The sequence below is a fragment of the Camelus bactrianus genome, chromosome 14, assembly GCF_048773025.1.
Source record: "Camelus bactrianus isolate YW-2024 breed Bactrian camel chromosome 14, ASM4877302v1, whole genome shotgun sequence".
Classification (NCBI taxonomy): Eukaryota; Metazoa; Chordata; class Mammalia; order Artiodactyla; family Camelidae; genus Camelus; species Camelus bactrianus.
The window spans coordinates 7,646,940-7,659,661 of record NC_133552.1 but is presented as its reverse complement, the minus strand read 5'-3'; the positions used below and the strand labels follow the sequence as shown (position 1 = coordinate 7,659,661).

The following is a 12,722-nucleotide window of genomic DNA, read 5'->3' as shown; positions in this document are numbered from 1 at the left end:
CTGCACCCTGACCACCATTATATGCTCCTTCTTTAGCCATGTTTCAACTCCAGATAAACTGAATGAAAGGTGCAAGTGAAACCATACTGCACTGTTGTCCCCTCTTCTCTCATCTGTTTTGTCAGCCTCCAAAACAAAAAACAGACTGCTGCACCAACCTTTCCGGACAGGGAGATACTTTGTTTTTCTTAAGTACTCAAAGAACAGGGCAATTAAGTTTAAAAAAAGGAAACGGTTCTCACGTTTTTAGCCTTATTTCAAACAAAAAGTTGACAATTAACACAATTCTGATTGAACTGAGGTATTCCTAAAATTGTTACGCCTGAGGATTATAAGGCACAGTCAGGAAGCCTATGTGGAAGACTGGATGAAGGCAATTAAGATGCCACTGATTTGTACAAAAGATTTTTCCAAGAGTGTTAGTTATTTGCTACTATTTCAGTTAATGAATGTGTTCACCACATGGTGCTGCATGTAATACACTTTGTACAAAGTCATACGTATAAAAGATGTTTCTAAGAATGCCAGTTGTTCATTCCATCAAGTTAGTGTTATTTAGAATAAAAAAGATAGCAATGAGCAACTCAGTAAAATATTGAGCTAGAAAAACATTGGGATGAAGGCAACAAATCAAAACACAAATAAACTAACAAACCAACCCTACTGAGGAGGAGCTTGCTGAGGGGAAGTAAGAGATAAAGAATAACAGAGTACAAAATCTAATTCCCAAATATTTAGAACTTAAGAGTATTTGAACAGATCTGTCTAGAAACGTAAGATTTCTACTGTTGTTGTTTAATTTGGGGGGAAAGAGGTGGTGCTGGGCTTTTAAGAAATTGATCCACATGAAAAACATCATACAAGGTACAACACAGCAAATTACAAAGTCATTTTGAGAGGCACTGAGCAAATCAATACAGTTAAATGAAGTAGAAGGGCTACACTGCTGAGTTAAGAATAAAAACAATCTTAATTACAAAGAATAATGAAGTCAAAGAAACATACATTGATTATTCAGTATCTAAGAGTCTTTCTGATAAAATGGAATTATAAACACCCAAAAGTTAAACATAGCTTTGTATTTTTTTCTAACTTTAACTCTACAATATACAATATCTACTATAATTCTCAGTATAAAGTGAATATTAAGTAATAAGAGACTAATTCTTCTTTCTAGTTCCACTTTAGAGTCCTATCTTCCTCCATTCTTTCTCTTCTTCAACCCCACCACACATGAATGAGAATTCCATATTTAATTTGGATGACTTCGTAATTATTTTAAGACAATTGAAAGAAAAATTCCTCAAAGTAGAAGGGAACTAAACATTCTAATTGAATTAAGACTGTATTTTATCTCACGTACAACTGTACAGGAAAGTAATAAGACCTCCTAAGTTTTACCAACAAGTAAGGGGAAGAAGCTCCCACTAAATAAATTTTACAAGGACAGTGAGAGTCAAAAACAAAGTTATTTTTTATGACAAATGCATACTTCATACTGTTCAACGTATGCCCTACACACTTAACATGCTACCTGGGTACTATTAAGAATTCAATAATGCCTGAAATCAGGATTAATTTTATATACATGCATAAGAACATCTTACATTTTTAATTAACACTTTTGCAACTTTACAAAGAGGAAGTAAATTAATACAGCTCTAGCTAGCAAACAAGGGCACTTCATCCATAGCTTATTATTAACTAAAACACCCTAATTTATTGCATTATAACATTGACTGAAACACATGTTTATTGGCTGAAACATACTAACTTAACTGGGATTTTCCAATTTCCCTCCTTGGCAGAGAAAGTACTGAAACAGAACCACTAAAATTAGTTTTAAGTCATAGACTATAAGGAAAAACTTAGTCTAGCAGGTTAAATATATTCAATAATCATAGAAGGTTAAATTATGTTTAATAAGCCATAAACAAAGAGGTTATTGTTAGCCTATAAAACAAAAATACTACTCAGTTATAAGCTTCAATTTGGCAAACAAGTGGTGTGAAATGCCTTATTACTTGTGATTTAGAGGTTTAAAAAAAAAGTGAGATGGTCACTATAAACCAAACAGCTAGCGTTAGCTCACTGATTTTTAGGGCAAATGGCCAAATTTACATCTAGGAAAATCAGAAATTTTCTCCCCTTAGATGAAATAATTCCACTCTATTGATCTTCGTCCTATGAACAAGAGGTATATTGGGGCAGGGGCTGGTGGGGGGGTCTACTATGCACTGAAAAAGAAAAAAAAACACCATATTGTTTCCCCTGATGCAATTTAAAATACGTTGTTTTTTAAGTGAACTATATCTTTTATAGGCCTATATATAACATTCTCAAACCACACCAAGTGGATGAATAACCATCAATTATAATTATGAAGACCAGTAAGTAGTACATTAAAATTACCGTAACATTAACTGTGAGTAAAAATATCAAGATATTTAACTATAATTACATGATACTAAAACTTTCTATAACCACAAGACTATACAGAGATGATGGGAGCACTTTAATGTGGCAACATGAAGTATAATTTTACTCTATTCTATATGCTTTCAATGATGCTGAGTTACTGTTTTGGCTTTATTTAATTTCAAAGTTATCCAAAAAACCTTAATTCTAAATACACAAAAGTACATTCTCTTTCCTGCTGGATATTACCTTCTGTAAATACACTAAATTTAAATTTTTCTATGTAATAAGTTTCTTTAAAATTTCAGGGTTCTAAGTCAGAGACCACAGGTTCTAGAGTCAGAACTGTTCTACATAGAAATACCCGTTTAACACATAGCAGCAATGGTGAAGAGTAAAATACATGTGTTTTACAGAACTTATCAAAGGAAAACTTCTCATTAAATTTAACTTACTTTGGGTTGCTTAATTAAGTCAAGCAAATCCTTTACTTGATGTCTGAGCAGATTTTGACATTTCCACATTTCATTTAATGCTCTGAAAAACACAAACACATAAATTTAAATAACAAAATAGGATAAGAACCCTTCCAGAATATTCCAACTATATTAATTTTTTTAAACTTCAAATTACAAAAAGAGATGACAGACATGAGGTGAAATTTATAGGACTAGGACTAAGCAACTGATGATGTATGAAGAAAAAAGAGGAGTCAAATATAAGAAATAAAAACATTTGAGGAGACGGCTATATCAAAAGAAATAGTGGGCTTTTTTTTTCTTTTGTACAAAAATATGGAGGATCTATCATTAACTGAAACATGTTTGTAGACAAGGGCATAGCAATTAACTGCAGAGATTAAACAATATTTAATGGAGTAAGGTCCTGTAGGAGGCAGGATGAAAAGGAATCAAAGACACAAACAGAAAAGAGTTAGTTAGCCATGAGAATGAGGATGCTTTTTTCTAAAACAGAAATATAATTTTAAATAACAGATGTAATATTATATACTTTCATTTACAAGTAATATTTATAAATTATATATGTGAATATTCTTCTTATATCCCGAAATTTTGATGTCCTTATAGTATTTTTATTGTTCTTTGGCAGGTATTTAAATCTAAAATGAAATTATACAGGTACTCAAGAAAAATATACATAAAACAGAGAGCAGTTAATGCTACTGAAATATTGTTACAGAAAATAAGAACCAATCACATTTTAATTTTAAAAAGGAAATTCCCCCAAACCAGATAATACTTCTCCTTCTTTTGTTTTCAATTATCTACACTTCTGTTAACCTCCATTATCACACATATGAAGCACTGCCAAAAAACACCAATATAATGCAGAAGCATACAAAACCACTCTTCCTCTCTTGATACATAAGGCAACTGTTTAATATTTTAATTCTCTTCAACAGTACATTTTAAAAATGCCTTTGCATTTTTTAAAAGAGATAAATTAGTTTAAATCTGGACACAAATTCTTTTAAGGTAGTCACTCCAAAATGGTACTGACAAACCAAGAGTATTGGGGCATTTTCATCTTTAAATAGCTGTACCTTACTGTTTTCAAGTTACTAAAGTTCCATAAAAAGTTTAACTAGCAATCTTTAAGAATATTAACATTAAAAGAAAAATGACCATTATCCAGAGGACTGTAAAAATCTAACAGCTAAGAGTCATGTAATTAATACAGTAATTTTCAAAGAAATAGAATAGCCATCTCTGAAATTCCTTCTGAACTTCAAAGTCAGTGAATTCTCTCTCTAACTATACCTTCTATCACAATTTACAACTTCTTAAAAGGCCTGGATTTTGAAACTTGCCTTCACTTAACATAAAGCAGAAATTATCCTACCTATTAAAGTTATTTACTAATTTAAAGATGAAATCTCAAGCAATTCTAAAGCTCATTATAAACTATTACGGTTATAGCTTAAATCAAAAAGTGACCATCACTGACTAAAAATTTGTAGTATAACATATTTAGGGTGAGCATATCTCAAGTATTTTAATTAAATTATATTAAGCAGCAAAGGCAATGTGTCCTTGCATTCTGCCCTTCTAAACAGTACTTGAGGGGAAAAAAAAGTTATACTAGTAGAAGCTAGTATACTAGTAGAATCTACTATATTACTATAGTAGGAAGACAAATACCCATTTATTTAATATTAGCCTGAAATCCAGCTCTGTCACTAAATAAACATGAAAAATCTGGTTAGAGCCTGGATATTTTTACATTTGCTAACTGACATTTTAAGTAGACAACCAGTTCCCTCACTAGGGCTTCTCCTTGTTTGTACCAACATACCACAGGTTTACGCCAATTCAAAGAAAAAGACAACTGTCACTGGGCTGCACTCAGAAACCTATCCCAATGTTGAAGAAAACCTTTTCTCCACCCTTCTGCTCCCAACTGGCAAAGTACCCATCAGACTCAGCAGTACAGAACTGTGCAGATGAGAGCCTGCTCAATGAAAGAGAAGATCACAACCAGGACACCTGATACTACTACCTACTCTTGCCGCTAACAGCTGTTCTGGGAAACTTGAGGGAGGTGGAAATAAACACCATGATCAGTGAGTACTCAAGCCTTCCTCTATTCTCTTTTTTGATAATCAAGATATTTAATTAACGTAGAGACTTATCCAAAAGCTGACACACATCAAAAAGTCTAAAATATAGGAAGTATTTTGTCTTCCCCAAAAGAACATAGTCATAGAATAAAATATACAGCTCTTTGAGAAAACAACAATGAAAAAAAAACCCTTACCAAACAAGTTCTCACCAGGAACCTGTTTGCCAAGCAGCTATTTTTAAATCCCTTTCAAACTAATTACATGGAGACAGCCTAAATGTCCATCAACAGATGACTGGATAAAGAAGATGTGGTATATTTACACAATGGACTACTACTCAGCCATAAAAACCGACAACATAATGCCATTTGCAGCAACATGGATGCTCCTGGAGAATGTCATTCTAAGTGAAGCAAGCCAGAAAGAGAAAGAAAAATACCATATGAGATCACTCATATGTGGAATCTAAAAAAGAAAAAAAACCAAAAACAAACAAAGCATAAATACAAAACAGAAACAGACTCATAGACATAAAATACAAATTTGTGGTTGCCAAGGGGGCGGAGGGTGGGAAGGGATAGACGGGATTTCAAAATTGTAGAATAGATAAACAAGATTATACTGTATAGCACTGGGAAATATACACAAGATCTTATGCTAGCACACAGAGAAAAAAATGTGACAATGAATATATATATGTTCATGTATAACTGAAAAATTGGGCTGTACACTGGAATTTGACACACTGTAAATGATTATAAATTAATAAAAGTTATATTGTTAAAAAAGTAAAAAAGGGAAAAAAAGGAATAAAAAAAGGAAAAAAAAAAGGAAAAAAAAAACTAATTAGAGGCCACAAATTCAAATGACTTTCTGGGCTAGAATAGTAATGCAAATGATTAAAGTAGGACAGCTATTATAATACAGAGTGGTGAGGACTATAGCGAAATTAAAAACTAACAAAAACATCAATATTATTAGTATTCACAAATATGGGGGGGAAATGAGACAAAATTTGATACACAAAAAGACTGACAAAAAATAAGACACCTGATGTTTAGGAGGATGTAGAAACTTACAAAACACTGGTAAGAGTATAAATTAGAGTAATCTTACTGGGAAATAATTTGACACCAGTTTATAATGCTGAAAATGTGCATGCTCAGCCAATCCACCCGTACCTGTAGACTAGCAATCCCAAACCCTGGCTGCCCATTAGAATCTCCAGAAACGCTTTTCTAAAAACCCCAATGCCCTACTACACTTCAGACAATTATGCAGCCAAATGTGAGAACCATTCATAACCATACCTTAGAGAAACCCTTGTGTATGTATACTAAATCGAAAAATGTTCACAGTAGTACTATTTGTATTACTAAAAAAATGGAAACAACACAAATGTCCAAGCTTTCCATTGACTCATATTTCCAATGTCAAGATGATGGAATAAAATTGTGACATAATGACATAATGTAATCCAATACCACAGTGAAAATGAATGACCCACAAGTTATATATATATATAGTATGCAAGAAGCTTAGGAATGTAATAGAGTGGTGGGAAAAAAAAATCACAGAAGACTATATCCACAATTATTCCATTTTCATAAAGCTCAAAAACAAGCAAAAATATATCATTTATTATTAAAGGATATAACATTATATATATACATACATATGATGAAACAATTTCTTAAAAAGAAATGAGAAACACAAAATTAAGGCTAGTGGTTTCCTCTGGGAGGAAGGCAGGAGGATGAAAGGTAGAAGAGCTCACAAGTTGGGTGGCGGATTCACAGATATTTTTATTTTATTACTGTGCCTCAAAACTTATATTTGATTTCTTCGCATGTATTAAATATTTCATAATAATAAACGTAAAGACTTTTGGAGAAAATAACCACAGATAAATGTAAAGTTAAAGTAATAAAATGTTGATAAGTATTAGGTGTATAGTTGGGTTAGTTAATTCCCGAAAGTTGGTTAAAATAAAAAATCATTTAAAAATATTATATATATCTTATAACACAATAAAAAAAATCACAAAAAAACAAAAAAAACCCCAAAATAAATAAAAATAAAATTATATATATCTTACGTAATTTAACTTAAAACAAGTAAATATTCACTCACTCACCAACTATTTCTGTAGAATCAATTGCTCCACAGGTTGGAATCTACTTTCAACTTTTCCATGGCATTATTTTTCAGTGTATTTCCTATGTCACCATTTTTATTTAATTCAATCAAATGAGCTTGTCATTTAAGCGAAGATATCTAATAAAAATATTTAGTTGTATCTGCTATTTATGTTTTCTATATTCTACTTATAATTATTTTCTTCTCTTTTTCTATTTCTAGTTTTCATTAATTTTTTGCTCCTATGGGTTTGGAAGCTATACATTCAAATTTTACTTTTTAAGGGTGACTCAAATTTTTAATACTCACACTTGATTCATGGTCTAAGTAATCAACATGTCCATCCTCACTCTTATATGATAAAAGACACTTAGAACATTTTACCTGCCATCTTACATGTTGTTATCTGATAGGGTCCACCCAGGCATGGGGCAGGGTGTCCCAGGGACTCTCAAGAGAGCTCATGTACTATTACAGTTGCGTATGCTGGCTAAGTTTCAGCCTACATGCTAAGCTACTTTTTAATCCATACTCCCACCACTTGAAAACTTTATCCTATTCCTTCCTTCTGGATTTAACGTCCTTTTTTATTCTTTAGCAATTCTTCCAAGTAGGATCTATGAGTGGTTAACTCTCATTTTTTGCTGGAAAATGTCTTTAATTCATTTTTACCCCTGAATGATAGCTGAGCTGAGTCAAGGAGTCTATACTGCGTGTGATTTCAAATAGGTTGTTTCAAATGGAATATATATATATATGAAATATATATCTATATCTGTATATATCTATCAGTCATCCATTCTAAGGGGTCATCAATTACACCACGAAGAAAAGGATGCATTTCAATTCGTTTTACAATCAATTAAATATACTGGTAACTTATTTTACTATATGCAGTGGAAAAAGAATGAACTTTGGAACCAAGTAGAAGTGAGTTCAAATTCTGGCTTTGTCTGTTATTGCCTATATAACTATGTGCAAGTTAATTGACCACTGTGGGATTCAGTTCACCACGCGTAAAACAGGAAAAAAATACCACTTATACTAGGACTTGCCAAGCTTTTTCTGTAAAAGGCCAGATAGTAAACATTATAAGTTTTGTGGGTCATACAGTCTCTGCTGAAACTACTCAACTTTGCCACTGCAGCACAAAAGCAGTCATAGGTAATACAAATTCCTGTGCCTAAGTACAGTGTATATCAAGAAATACACATATTTCCTCCTGCAACGTTTTCCTCAATACATCTATGAAAGATATAAATAGCACATATAATAATTCCCATGGGGGAAATTAAACGCCAACTCCCTACAAAGGCTTTCAAAAGCATTTTTTGAATGAAACAGTCATAAAAATATATTTGTGCTTACCCTTATGCCAAACTACAACACAATGTTGAAACTGTGCAGCACACAAATATGTACACTACTGCCCTACACCATAATTCAAATCAGTATCAGGTGAAAACAAGAAAGCAGAATTTTCATAATATTAGCCTTTCTAACCTTAAGGAAAACACAAATAAAAACAAAAAGTACATCAATATTTCTTGAAACATTATTAAGATATGGAGAGAGAAAAAAATAAATCCTAAAAGATTCCATGTCAACCAGTTCAGTTTTTTAAGTGCTTACAAAAATCCTGGTTAATTTCATGTTAATAGCAGTACTTCTGAAAAAATACCCAAGTATTTTATTGTGCCTGATCATTTAAACAATGTTTGTATTACATAAATTGTTGACATTTTAAAACACAGTTGTGCTTTCTTTTCCATACAATCCAGTATACTGTAAAAGACGGAAAGAACAGGATTTGACATTGGAAACATACTTCACAGCATTTAAGTCCAGTGTGGCATATAAGTAATATAAGCATTTCATCCGTTCTGTAGTTTCCAAATTGTGGGGGACCATGTACTGAGCAAAGATCCGTTCAACAAGCAATCTACAAAAGAACACAGAGAAGATACTGAGAATTGATTTCTTTAAATGTATGTATTAACTGTATGTAAAACTCCAAAACACATAAAAAAACACATTTTATAAAAGAGCTTCTTTCTGAGTGGAGATGAGATTTCCAAATCAAAGATTTCCTTCTATAAGAGTGCAAAAAACAAACAAACAAAAAAACCCCATGATGGATGCACTGTAAACAGCCTTACACCCAGCTAAGGTAACTACCTCTGCATAACCTTGGGCAAGTTAAGGACTTGATTTCCTTGTTTGAATAATAAAGGGTTAAAAACTACACCAGAACCTTCCAAGTGACAAATTCTAATCATCTATAAACTCAAACTATAAAGAAATGTTTAAGATTCTTCTGAGTTTTCATACTGACCATCATGAAAAAAGACCTGGTGAGAAATACAAAAAGGGGGAAGGGGGCAGTGCTATAATACAAATCTCTGTGCAATGGTGCCACACACTCAAAAAGTCTAAAAATGTCAATTTTATAAATAAATAAGAAATTTCTTAGATAATATCAACCTTAAGATACTTGGTTTCTAGTTCTTATACATCTTAAAATTGTAAGATGTTCTTTTGGTTCTTCTTTTTGGTTCTTTTTTCTCATTTTCACTTGTTATAGGCACGATCATTTGGACCCCACTAAAAATTTATCAAATCAATTCAAACTGTAGGCAGGACTTAACAGGTCTATTAACTACTAATGGTTAGGTTCCATACAAGATCTAACCTTACACTGGAACAGAAAAATACAAAGATTAAATGCAGATAATGTTAAAATTAAAATAAATAAATAATTTTTCAGCCTTGAGTTGGAATTGTTTTCATGTAAAATGCCTAAATCCAAAGGGTGCATATTTATTAGAATTTTATTTCAAAAATTTTTATTCAAAAAAATGAATGTAGATCTTTATTACCTATGAAACAAAATTTAAATCATAATTACATGCATTCCTACTTTTAAATACTACTTTGTTAAAAAAAAAAAAGTACACAAAAATGACCATAAAAGCTGTATCCATCCTCAAAAGTTATATGGACATTACTACTTCATTAATGGCTTTGGTAGGAAGAAAACCAGCCACTCATTATCAGTAACTCACAATAAAAACTGAGGAAGGAGTTTAAAGTTATAAAGAAAATAGTTTGCCTAAAACAACAGATTGACAACAGTTATATAATACCAAAAGTACCAAATATTTTACATGTGGTGTGATTAACTTACCTATCATCAATACTGTTTTGATAATATATATGTAGCAATTTGTCTTTGATCCATGAAATCTGTTTTGCAGCATCTTTTCCAGCTGCTGATTGTAAAGCATATTTCTTATAAATTTGGGCAAGTCCCATCATCGCCTCTTTGCGCACTCTCCACTTAAAATAAAAACAAAATTTTTTTATAATTTAAAAATGTTTCCATTGTATTAATTCAGGAAAGTCTAGTTTTCTAGTTTTTTATTTACCTTACACAATATATTTCCAACCTTCAATTACTGAGTATCAATTTATAATGACTATATGAAAAAACACAACTATCATTTTAATATATCTACCATGTCAATCAAGCAGACACATATTAACATGTATAAAGAATTTTAATGCTTTGATAACTTACACCCATCACCTACCCCTAAAAACAAAAGTCAAGCACAATCTACATAATGTCACTTAGAATTAGTGAGGGAAAGCATGTTACCAAATTTTGCTGAATGTACAGACACATCAGTGGTTCATTTTGTAATATTTGGTAATCAAGTCAAAGTATAAGAGAAATGTATTCAACTATTTTTTAAATAAATACATATCTGCTATAGCGCATCTAAATTACTTATCTTGGTATGAGTCTACTGTTAAATTTTACATAAACACGGCACTGTAATCAATAGGATGTTAGTAATACTTAGAACTTCTTGAATCTGCAAAAACTACTCCTTTGCAGTCTGTCACTCATAGCAAATTCTTCCCTTGGTTTTTTTTTTTGTCAATTAATTACAGTAGATAAAGAATAGTCCTTATTTCATCCATCCACTATATACATATTGAAATAAAAGACTTCAAAAGCTCTACTCACAAAATAAGAATTCCATTTGTTTGTAAAAACTTTCTAATTCCCTATTTCTAACTCTAATTCCCCAAACTGCTGCTTTAGGGAGAATTTAAAAATATACCATATTCTAATACTGTCAATAACATAAATATACTCAATTTTCTTGGTTTTCAATTAATATTTACATAAATAAACAAAGTAGCCCTACAATGAACACAGCATGATCAAAAATATACGTGAATTATGATTCCAATAATACACAAACACTTAGCTTAAATTCTAAGTGTAAGTAAGAAAAAGATTACATCAACACTTAGAAGACTATTATCCTACCATGATGCAAATCTCCTTTTCCTTCTTTATAGCTTTTGGCCTTTTCACTGTTTAATACTCCAGTGAAATATTCTATAAACACAAGTTTAAATTCATCAATTAAAATAAGTTGTTCTGAGTATCTACAGATTTGGAGGGAAAACTGTCCAATTCCTGTCCATCTATTCTCTATCCACAACCAGCATTACAAAGAGATAATTAAATGATGGAGAAGCACACTTGACCTTATAAACAACTGTGAAAATGTTGTATTTACCTAGTTATATTCATAGCTACGAACAGACCTCCCACTTTCGTTGCTAATTAATCCCTAAATACCTCAAAGATCTTCATCCTTCACCAAATTACTCTCAAGTCTAAGTCTGAGAAATCCATGCCATGAAGGAAAGGCAATGGGAGGAGGAGAGAATGAATATTCACTGAAACACTTAACTGAATGCCTAATACATTCCAGGCAACATGGAATACAAACATAACAAGACAGTCCTCTCTTCAGAAGCCACTGACTAATGAGTGGAGTTATTGGATGCTCAAGAAGGAAGGTGCAGGGTCATAGAAGATAGGCTAGAAGCATGCTGCTTTGTTGGGTTTAGCTTTGCCAAGTTAAAAATATCTTTTATTTTCTATTCCACAGAAATTGTAACATAGTCAGCTGGAGGAATACCAACTGATACCCATATGAAAGGAAAAAGAGAAAAGATGAAAGAGAAGTGTCAGAGGCCTTTACAAAAGTCACTTATGAAAACTAGTATATAGTTTAAATAACTGACTACTATACCATTTAGAGTTGTCCCATTCTGAGGATAAGAACAAATGATACTAATAAAGAAAAACTATAAAATTTAATGTAACAAAAAGTAAAACCTCCTCATAAATATTATTTTAAATATTAAAATGCTTCCCCCAAAAGGGCTAATTACATTTAAATCTCAGTGTTTTCAAATGAAATACCATTAAACTTCAAGTACTCAAAATGAAAACCTACTAATGATCATAATTATTCCTACTTACCCGTTTGTCTAATGTTCTCTCTCTCACAAAATTAAGCAAGTGATCATTGACCAGAAGAATATCCTTTTTAGCAGCTGTGACTATAGACACAATAACATCATGTCTAATAGCTTCCTCAGGATCATGTGACCTCACTTTAAGATACTCTGAAAAATAAATTTTTATTTGATTAAAATGGAACTTTAACACTTAAAATGTTTGAAAAAACAATACTATATGTATAAT

At 31.7% G+C, this 12,722-nt stretch overlaps 1 protein-coding gene across 6 annotated transcripts in view; it reads right to left on the bottom strand.

Annotated features, from left to right (window-relative positions):
* The window catches only part of PDS5B (PDS5 cohesin associated factor B), a 164,001-nt gene that overhangs the window by 69,288 nt on the left and 81,991 nt on the right, over positions 1–12,722 (bottom strand). For all 6 annotated transcript variants that reach the window (XM_074378039.1, XM_074378040.1, XM_074378043.1 and 3 more), the window contains exons 11-14: positions 12,498–12,643; positions 10,329–10,480; positions 8,970–9,083; positions 2,874–2,955 (exon numbers count right to left, since the gene is read on the bottom strand). In XM_074378039.1, the coding sequence (XP_074234140.1) occupies positions 2,874–2,955; positions 8,970–9,083; positions 10,329–10,480; positions 12,498–12,643 (494 nt within the window). The remainder of the gene's footprint in view (positions 1–2,873; positions 2,956–8,969; positions 9,084–10,328; positions 10,481–12,497; positions 12,644–12,722) is intronic.